This window comes from Neomonachus schauinslandi, chromosome 10, assembly GCF_002201575.2.
Source record: "Neomonachus schauinslandi chromosome 10, ASM220157v2, whole genome shotgun sequence".
NCBI classification, from domain to species: Eukaryota; Metazoa; Chordata; class Mammalia; order Carnivora; family Phocidae; genus Neomonachus; species Neomonachus schauinslandi.
This window is the reverse complement of record NC_058412.1, coordinates 109,962,460-109,973,321: the sequence shown is the minus strand read 5'-3', so window position 1 is coordinate 109,973,321 and position 10,862 is coordinate 109,962,460. Positions and strand designations below refer to the sequence as shown.

Here is a 10,862-nt window from a genome sequence, read left to right as displayed (position 1 = left end):
GGACAGCATGTCATCCAGGGTTCAGAGATAAGCAGAGAAGCTGCCCTGGCTGGAAGTACGCTAAAACAGTAATCCACCTATTTCTAAGGAGTGGGATCCAAGGTGGTATTGTTTTCTTTGTTGTAGGTTTGTATATAAATATTTATGCCTCACCTTGTTCCAGAAAACTCTGATTCAGCACACCTGACCATGTTACTTCATTGCTTGAAAGCCTCCACTTGCTTCCCTTGTTCTTAAAATAGAGCCATTGCAATGTGGCCTACAAGTCTTGCATGATCAAGCTCCCTCTCGGTATCCCTGCACGGCCACCCTGGCTTTCCTCCAGATGCTCGCCCACACAGGGCTGCTTCCACCTCTGGACCTCTGCCCTTGCTGATTTTCTCCTGAAAACCTGCCCTACGCTAACCTGCACTTCTACTCGGCTACTTCCTGCTCCTCCTTCAGATCTCAGCTTGGGTGGGGGGAGCGCGGCTTCATAAAGCCTTCTCGGCGCTGCCATCGGGCCAGGCCCCTGTTCTCTGCATCTGAAGCTCCCTTGGTAACACACTCCTCCCCGGAGCAACTCCTCATGTATTCTTCACAGTTATTTTGTTCCATCAGGTCTTCTCGGCTGAACTGGAAACTCCTTCAGAGCAAAGGTTACGCGAGTTTTGATCCCCACTGTGCCCGGGCCCGGGATGGAGGCTCAGTAAACGTCTGATACCTGAACCCTGACTCTTGGTGCATTTCACAGGAGCCTTCTTGATGCTTTTATGACTTGGTCAAATGTCTCTAAATGGGCAAGAGGCACTGTCGTAATCTGTAAAATCCAAAAGGAAATTGAATAGCAATATTCCCCCGTGCATTAAAATGCAATCCGATTTGTAAAAACTTAGATTTATACACTTTCGAATGATTCACCTTTTATGTAAAGCAAGTCCTGGGGACTTTTCTCCCCAGAAGCTCAAAACTCACACCACTGAGGCAACATTTTTCAAAGCTGAGCTGGGGCAGGGCAGGTGGAGTTTGCTGTCAGCTGACTTCTGTCCTCTGGTTTCTTAAATGCAATCCACCAACACCACTGGCAGAGTCCTGATACCCCTATGCTCCCTGCAGCCTGCTCTCCACATGGCAGCTAGCGTTGATACCTCTGAATTTTTGTGTCAGGTAATGTCCCTCTTGTGCTTAAGACCCTCCAGTGCTCCCACCTCACCCCGAGCAAAAGTCAAGGTCCTTCCCATGCCCATAAGTTGGGCAATGAGATGCTATATTACCCAAGACAGGCACTTTGAGAGTAAAGGAGTCTCTAGTAATTCTATGGGTAATGGTGCACACCGGGACAGTGCCGAGTCCTGGGGCGGGGTGGGGGGGCGGGTGTCTGTGACCTGTCCTGTCTGCTTCTGCAGCCTGCCTCCTACCCTCTGCCCTCACTCCTCCCCTTGGCTTTCTTACTCTTTTCTACACAGCAAATATGCACCCTCCTCTTGGCCTTTGCACCACTGCTCCCCTGCCTGGAATGCTCTCCCCCAGATACACGCAAGGCTCCCCCTCCCCACCTCCTACACACCTCTGGCCAAATGGGCTCCCCAACCAGAGAAGCCTCTGGGACTCCCCTGAGTAACTCCTCCCATCTGCCAACACTTGCATCTTGTACCCTCTAATTTCCTTCATAGCACCCATACCCCCCTGAAACATTGACCCATTGGTTAATCTATAGGTGATTGCTCTCCTCCCCCTAGAAAGTGAGCCCCATGAAGTAGGGACTCTACTTGATCACTGCTGAACCCCCTGCCCCTACCCCAGTGCAGGGTATACAACAGTTGCTCAATAAACATTCATCAGGTGATCGGATGAATTCGGATCGGGATGGTGTTAGCACTGTTCCTGTGTCTTCTTATGTGACCCCCACTACCTGCCAGGGTAGAAGTCATCACCCCCATTGTCAGACAAGGAAACCGAAGGTCATTTGCTTTGTTCATCATTTATTGGTGCAGGGCTTGATGCAGGACAAGTGTTATGTGTCAGCTTTAGAAAGGACAAAAGTCCTTACGATATTATCCATTTTACATTTTTCATGTTACAAAAGAGAAAACTGTGTCCTGGAGAATCCAAAGCCCACCCCCATTACGAGTTAGCAGAGCCTGGCCACACTCAATCAGCTGCTTAGGTCCCCAGACTCTCAGTCCAGTGCTCCTTCCTTCTCCAAGTCCAAACCCCGCATGGATCTTCCCAGGGACAGGAAAGCACTCCCAAATTTCACAGACACGGGGGCAAGCCCTTTAGGAGCTATGCTGGTGTAACAGGGAGGTTAAGAACGAGCTAGGTGGGCATTTTCCGATGGCAAACTTCACGTCGAAAGCGACTAAGAATGAGGGGAGTCCTGGGGACAAAGAATAATGGGGCTTGGCTTAAGTTAGACAGGAACAAGACAAATAGGGTAGAAGTGCAACTTACGTGCGAATTTACATATCAGAAGAATAATTATAAATCTTTGTTATAAACCTCCAGAGCTACAGTGAGAGTCCACATGGACGCAGCACATGAATCAAGAATGCTGAAATGACACCTATTAGGGAACCATTGTTCCCAGCACTGTCGTGGGGATTTTTGTTGTCTTCACTTGGGGGCCCTTAATTAATAGACAAGCCCCATCACTGGGCCTGTTTGTGTGAAGGGCTTGGAGCTGGGGGTGGGGGAGGGATGATCTAAATCCGAGAGATCATTATGATTGTCATGATCATTATAAAAAGACTTTCCTCGCTGCGGATGGTGTATGGCGTTGTCGTGGAAACGGCGTGCTTATTAGTAACATGCTCTTCTAAGGTTACCAGGATGTTGGCATCCCTTAACCAATGACTGATCTGTGATTGCTGCACAGTGGCCTTGGTGACATGGACAGAGAATCAGGACTCTGCAGGGTCTGCGATATTTTTGTTCCAATCCTTCCTCTGGCTTGCTCTCCATCCCTCATAAAAAAGTGATCACCCCTCTGGGGTGCTGGAAATGTTTTATATTGTGATCGGAGTGGTGGTCACAGGGGTGTATACATATGTAAGAATCCACTGAGCTGCACACTTAAGATTAAGTACACTCGACAGCATGTATGTTATAGAGCAACAGAAAATAATTTTTTTTTTAAATTTCATCCTTCTCTTACCATCAGGAGAATTTTGCTCTTTCCACAGGTGTCTGTCTCGCTCAGGTGACATCTGGAATACCGTCATCAGAGGCATCACCCTTCAAGATGGGGCAGCATCTCGTGTCATAAGCCTCTTGTGTGCCAGATGCACCTGAGACTTCCCATTACCGAAACCTCACCTCCGGTGAGGGAAGTCAGAGTTTTCCTCCCCAGTCGACAGATTGAAAACTGAGGCTCAGGGGCGCCTGGGTGGCTCAGTTGGTTAAGCATCTGACTCTTGGTTTCCACCCAGGTCATGATCTCCCTCTGCGCTCAGTGGGGGAGTCTGTTTCCCCTCTATCTCTCCCTCTGCCCCTCCCCGCACTTGCGCGCATGCGCTCTCTCTCTCTCTCTCTCTCTCTCTCTAAAATAAATAAATAAATCTTAAACACACACACACACACGACCAAGGCTCAGTGAAGTGCAGTGGCTCTCCCAGAGCCACCCAGGAAAGTGGGATCTCCGCCTAGCTCTCTGTGACCCCTAGCCAGGTTCTTTCCACCGTCCATGGCCATGCCTCATTGACCAAGTGAAATGGGTCCAGAAAAGGGAGTAGAGAGCAATAGCATTCTGGAATCCATGGCATATGCGGAGAATGTAAAAACCCAAAAAAGAAGTGCTTCTTATTTAAAAAAAAAAAAATATTTAGAGAGGTCACAGAACAGTGGTAAGAAAGTGATGTGTCTTGTCTCAAAAATGCTATTGTTTGTCCTACTCAATACTTCTTTTAAAAAATTACTTACATGGAGAAAAAGCAAAGTCAGATTTCCGTGGTCTCTTAAAGATCAAATCTGGCTACCCTGAGCCCATATTCCCCATGACATACACTCTCCAGTTTGCCCCAGGTCCCACCCAGCTAATTTCACTCACTGAGGTGGGGGGGGGTTGACAATCTATTATTTGGTGGGCTGGCATTTATTCTTTCTCCTACTGGGAACCATGCTCCAATTGTCCTCAGAAAAACTTCCCCTTCCCCACTTCTAGTCCAACTACTTTGAGTTGGATTGTTTTGTGTTTTTTTATTATTATTATGTTATGTTAATCACCATACATTACATCATTAGTTTTTGATGTAGTGTTCCATGATTCATTATTTGCATATAACACCCCATGCTCCATGCAGAACGTGCCCTCTTTAATACCCATCACCAGGCTAACCCATCCCCCCACAACCCTCCCCTCTAGAACCCTCAGTTTGTTTTTCAGAGTCCATCGTCTCTCATGGTCTTTGAGTTGGATTGAATCGATCCCTGGCTGCCCATGTGGTTTAATCCTGACAATCAGAGCATCACATTAACCTGTCCATAATGATTGGCAAGAGCTCAGGACTGGGCATATGACCCAATCAGAGCTAATGAGGTACAGTGAAACTCTGATGGGGATTTCCTGTGAAAATAGCATGCTAGACATGAACCTGCATGGTATAGCCTGGAGCTGTTGTCAGCATCTGAAAAGCATGTGGAGTCTGAGAATGAATCCAACACAGAGGAGAAAAAATCTTAGTGATAGAGAAGTGTCAGTGTTCTTTTTGAGGCCCTTGATCAAGCTGTACCTGAAGTAAATATCCTGTATTCATTTATGTGAGCCAACAAATTACTTAGTTGTTTTGGTTTTGGTTTTGGTTTTGGTTTTGGTTTTAGTTTTGGGTTTAGGTTTAGGTTTTTCTTTTCTTTTCTTCTTCTTCTTCTTCTTCTTCTTTTTTTTTTTTTTTTTTTTTTTTTGGTTGTTGTTCATTTAACTTATTTGAGATAGTTAGGAGCCATTTGTTTGCAAGCAACAGAAAATTCTGAAAAGGTTCCTGGGCTGGTAGACAGCAAAATCAGGACCCAATGCATCAAAGTGACAAGAAACCTTAATTTCAACCCAACATAAAGATAGAACTTCCCCACACTGAATTATTAAGGAGTAGCAATATGTTGTGAAATCCAAGTTAAAAATTTATTGTCAGTGTGTCAATTTTGGCACGGAGTAGGTAGTTGGAGGAGATAATCCCAACCTTAGGTTCCTTCCAACTTGATGATCCTATGAACAGCAAGAATAGAATATCCCTCAAGGAAGATTTCCTGAACACCCTGGGGATATTCCTCCCCTACCCCTATTATCCATTATTACTAAATCCCAGTTGTTCCTTTCACAATAATTACCACTATTTTAAATTTCATTTATATTTAATTTTACATTCATTACATTTTTATTTTTTAAATTTAATTTTTAATTTTAGATTTATATTTTTGTTTACTTGTCTGCCCACCCATAGACTGTAAGTTCCATAAGAGCTGAGACCTTGTCCATTTTATTCTCCTGTACCTCCAGCACCTAGAAAAAGACCTACCACACAGTAGGCTTTCAATGAATTCTTTCTTGAATGAAGGAAAGAAGGAAGGAGACCGAACTCCCTGGCCCTGTGTTTTCTATAAAGTCACTCAGAAAACCAGTGGCCAAATGGGACCCACGAAGTCTGGAGCTACTGAGACTCTTCCACACCAGCCCTATGTAAAGATATCTCCTCGATGCCATTTAATAAAGCATGTCATTTTAGTAAAGGACATTATGCCACGCACTCTCTAGAGAGTTCTTCACCTTTGTCTAGGAACAGTTGTCCCTCTTGCCTTAGTAATCCAGCATAGGAGACAGTCCCTGGGAGTCAGGGGGTCTTTCTTTTACAGGAGAGGAAACTAAGGCTCAGAGAGGCAAATAACTTACCCAACATCACACAGATCTCAAATTTAGGGTGAAGGTGTTCTCAAGTCTGTGCTCTTTCTGTTAGCCTACACTTAGTTTTCTGACATGAATATGTGTGTGTGTGTCTTTGTGTGTGTGTGTCTGTGTGTGTATTTTTCATTCCCCAGCACTCTTTTCTGCAAATGGTCTTTCCACGCTCTGGAGACTGAGGCGCACACATACACACCCCGAGTCATCACCATCTTTCTTTTATTTATTGCACTGGAGGAGTAGGAAATAACATAGGCCTGCTAAGGAATAAGCAAATTCTGGGTAAATTGCATAAGTGCGATTTTTTAAAAGCACACGAAGTTAACCCTACAACAATCCATACATTTCAGAACATCATGAGGGACCTGGGGGTTGTGCATGAAGAGGTATGCTCAGTAGCATCTTATACAAATTAACTGAACTCAAGAGCCTTTCCTCTCCTATCCAGCCCAGCCTCCTGGACCCACAGACCAAACCATAGTGCCCGGGGATGAGCGAGCAAGAGCAACAGAGAGAGAAGACTTTGATTGAAACCAAGACATTGGGAGGTCTCTGCCTCTGATTCTGGGTTATTTGAATCAAGAGAATTCATTTGGCCTCAAGCACTTAATCACTTCATGCCTCTTTCTGGTTTTATTCTGAGAAATCAAGAGGAAAGAATCATCACAGGGGTTGAAGAAAGCCTTTTTGTCTTTCTAGTTGTTGCTTCTGGATTCCCTTACCCAATGCCCAATGCATATGTTTGGCCAGATGGCTAAGACTCTTGGCGGCCAATTCAGCTGCTCAAGAACATGGTTGTGCTTAACCTCATCAACTTGACTCAGCTTCAGTTCATCCTGGGGTAGGAGTGTGCTGCTGATCTGTTTAATTAGTTTAATGAGGGCTGAAGGAACTGGTCCACATTTTTAGTTTGCTGCACAGAACAAATTGGTTTGTCTTGCTCCCTTCCTGATCATTTCAGTATTCAGTGGGAGAACTGCTCTCATTACCATTTTGGAAGGGGTTTTCATGCCCTTCCTCTCACATGAGGAATTGGGTGCTACCCAAGGTACCAACATGAACTGGAGTCCAGGAACTCGGTTCCTCGAGAAGTGTGTTTCTAAACGATGAGAACACAGAGAACACAACTGAACACGTGCCCACTGGAGGACTGAACGCTCTAGTGTAGGACTTCCTGCTCCAATAAAATGCAGCATTTGAGTGTTTTACCTAAAGCATGGTCTCCGAAGTGGGGAGCACAAGGAGGTCCTTTAAGGTTTGGGATAAAGTGTTAGGATTTCTATTTGTTTCTTTATCTTGTTTTGCTATTTATCTAGAGGGATGAAGAACAAGTCAGTCTGGATTCCTGGAACTGGGGAGTCACATTAATGGGGGGGAGGGGTTAATAGCAAAAGCTGCTGTTGGCAGTAGTTTCAATGTTCTAGAGTTGGAACCAAGCACTGAGCCTACTGGAGAGGGGAACCTCCATCCTTCCTCCTTGCTGACTCCAGACGAACACTGCACCCCAGGCAGAAAAGAGGCAGGCTGGGTTTGGATGTTTTGCAGACCAGGCTGAACTAAGCATGGGTTCAGGGGATGTAAGGTAGGATGGATGAGGGCACTCCAATCTGGAAGGGTGTCAGGGAGAGCTCCTGACTCAACTCCACAATGGGGAGGGGTTTACCCATCAAGAAGCTCTCCAGAGTAGGCATTGGGGTCTTCCTGAGACCGAGTCACCACCTTGAACTGGCGCCGGAGAAAACCTCCATAGCGCTTCTGGTTGTCCCATTTGAGCTTGGGACGGATGCGCCTCAAGAAGCCACCGTAGCGTTTGTACAGGTCCTCGTGGCCCACCCTACCTCCATCCCCATCCCCCTCCCCAGCCACTTCTGAGCTTCTCTTGGGGTATTTGCGCAAGAAGCCCCCATAGCGTTTGACCTGCTCCTTGGTGTCCTCCTCATTGGAATCCAATGCCCCAGCCTCCAGGGCATCATCATTCAGCTGGGTGTCCCCCATCAGCTCAGACTCCCCTCCCTCACCCAATCTGCCAGAGAAACCCCAGAGCTTCTCCGCCAGGCTCCTGCTCAGGGCATTCTCCTCTGTCGGGGTGCTGAGGAGAAATCTGCTTTTCTCAAGCTCCTTCGGGAAGGGCCCAGAGCGCTTGGCCAGCTCACTATAGGGTTCCTCCAAAGTGGCCTTGGTCTCCAAGTCTTCTTTGCCATTGAGCCCGAAGGTGAAGGGGGTGAAAAAGGACAGAAGGCCTTGGCATGTCTCCCACTCCTCAGCCGGTAGCAGAGCGGACTGGCATTGCAGGGAACAAATCTGCAAATCCCCCCAAAGACCAGAGTGGTAACATCACCCCCGTCGGACCATCAAGCGCCATGCACTCCCCTGCCCCAGATAGTCCCTGTTCCCATGTCAGAAAATCAAAAGTAGCTGCCATTACTAAGCCCCAGGCTTCCCACTTCAATGCTCCCAGGGGTGCATGAAGGTAGGGGACTGTGCACCTGTGTGTAAGAGGAGGAAAGAGACGTGGAGAGGTGGAACAACTTTCCCAGGGAAACGCGGCTACGAAACGCAATGCCAACATCCCAGGTAAGATCTTCCTGGAGTGCTCTGTGGTGTGCTCACTCATCCTCTGAGCTCCTGACTCCAGAGGGAGTATTTGGTTCTCCCCACCTTTCCCAAGTGTGAAGGATGTTCTTGCCATGTGATAGAGAGACACAGAAGCCATGCAGGCTGGTGGAGAGAACACATGTGAGGGGTCTGAGGGCTCATCAAAGCCGGGGGACAAAAGTATCTCCTTCAGAGGAGTGCTGGGGGAATTTGAATGTGAACATGATGATGGTCATGAGGATAGCAGTGACAACACTGGACAATTCTGGAACTTGGACCCAGGCAGGCTAATGCCACAAGCCCTGGTGCTTAACCTCTGTGCTCCCCTGTGATCATGTGCCTCTCGCTGAAGAGCGACTAGAACTGTGTGTTGAGGACTTAGCATTGTTAACTCATAGAATCACGCCCATTTTGCAGATGTGGAAACTGAAGAGGCAGGGTTCCGGGGTCTCGGAGTGAGAAAGCGGCAGTGCTCCATCCACCACACCCTTGGGACCTTTACTCTCACCTGTCTGCCATCAAGGAAGAGACACGTGGGGGAGTTTGATTCAAAGCAAAGCCAACAAGGCCAGGCCGAGAGACACTAAGACCCAGGAGAAGGGTCGAGGCTTGGATCCTGTCCACCAGATCCTGGCATTTGGTGGTGGCGGAAAGATCTCCTTCCATGGGAATGGCTAGACTGGGAGGCGCCCAGCAGCCTGGTGGTAAGAAGCCCTGGAAAGTTACCAAAAGCCTGCCCACTCCCAAAGCCAGCACTGCCACCTTAATGGCCCTCCTTGTTGCCAGGCATCAGGCTCCCTGGAGACCTGAGGGTCCTTCCCAGAACGGAGCGAGCCGGTGGTGGTGGTGGTGGTGGTGGTGGTGAGGTCTGAGGTGGGGATGGAGGTGGGAACCTGCGCCGGCCGACTCCAGGGCAGGATCTATCTGGCACAGGTAGGACGAGTCTACAGGACAGACGCACAGTGGCCCAGACTCCGCACAGACGGCCCCTTCCACACACAGGCCCAGGACCTGGGCATCCTGAAACCTACCAGAGGGTCGACAGGCTTGGGCCCGTCCTGGGTCTTCACAGCACACAAAGAGCACCGGGACAGGCAGTCCGCCGTGGCGGAGGGGAACACGAGGAGGTAGGCGGCCAGCACCAGCTCCTGCCAGGCCATGCTGTCTCTGCTCTTCCCGCTGGGGAGGGAGGAAGAGAAGAGGATGAATCTGTGAGCGCCTACTCTGTGTCAGTGTCCTGGGCCATCTCGCCAACCCCTGCGGAAATACTGCAAGGCCAATGTTCTCATTCCCATTTCACAGTCAGGAAAACAGAGGCCCCAGGAGGCTCAGTGGGTGCCCAAGGCCAGGGGTCAAGGAAGGGAATTGACGTGCTGAGTACCTGCCACATGCCAGCAACTTTTCCCCGAGCTCACATTCATCTGCGTAATAGCTCCGGAGGTGGGCTCTGCTATTTTTATCAGATAGGTGGGGAAGTTGAGGCTCAAAGAGGGCAAGTGATTGCCCGCACAGCTAGGCAGTGGACAAGCCAGGACTTGACCTGGGTCCGTCAGCCTTCAAAACCCACTTTGCCCATCCCCCAAGCCAGAAGACCCTCAGCATCTGCTTTCCTAGATTCTTTGAGGCCCCATCACCTGCCTTTGTCCCCAGGCCCCAGCTTGTACCCAGACCAGTCCTTTCTGCCTTATAAGTTCTCTGGAATTTGCCTTTTTCACCCCAGCATTCTACTTGCCATGGCCATCATTCTACCTTCTCTGAGCTGGCCTCCCTGCCTCCAGTTCCTTCTTGGAACCCTCCTGCACACCCTAAAATGTCCCGCTCAGCATGGCAATTCTGCGTTCACATCTGTTAGGCTGGGTCAGGCCTGGCCCCTTTTCTAAATGACAGGAACACCCTCAGTCTCATCCCTACACCCTAACACTTGGTCCCAACCATATCCGGCTACTTGCAATTCCCCTAATAAATGTATCAGGCCCTGTCCCATCTCTAGGACTTGGCTTATGCTGTTCCGTCTGCTGGAAAACCCCTCCTCTCCTCTTCTGTTACCTGCTAATTTAGGCCCTACATTTGATATCACTTCCTCCAGGCAGCTTTCCCTGATCTCCGAGGCTGGATAGGATGCTCCTCCTTTGCATTCACACTGAAACTTGTGCCTCCTCCATCAAAATATTCCACTATTTGCTAATTATCTGAGTCTTCAGGCTTTGGCTCCATGAAGGCAGGAGCTGTGTCTTGTTTTCGTCTCTCTCTGTGTTCCTCAAACCTGCAAGCTTGCTCCTACCCCAGGGTCTTTGCACTTTCCATCCCCCGCTCTGCAGTACTCTTAGCCCAGATCTTCACAGGGCTTGCTCCTTCTTGTAATTAGATGAAGGCAATGTCAAATCACCAGGGAGCCATC

At 48.5% G+C, this 10,862-nt stretch overlaps 1 protein-coding gene across 1 annotated transcript; it reads right to left on the bottom strand.

The window, feature by feature from the left end:
- Positions 1 to 7,528: 7,528 nt before the first annotated feature.
- PDYN (prodynorphin) lies at positions 7,529 to 9,624 on the bottom strand. Its single transcript, XM_021689330.1, has 2 exons — positions 9,496 to 9,624; positions 7,529 to 8,170 (listed from the first exon to the last, which is right to left on the bottom strand). Exons 1-2 carry the CDS (start codon positions 9,622 to 9,624, stop codon positions 7,529 to 7,531), a joined length of 771 nt encoding a protein of 256 aa, XP_021545005.1.
- Between the last annotated feature and the right edge of the window lie 1,238 nt (positions 9,625 to 10,862).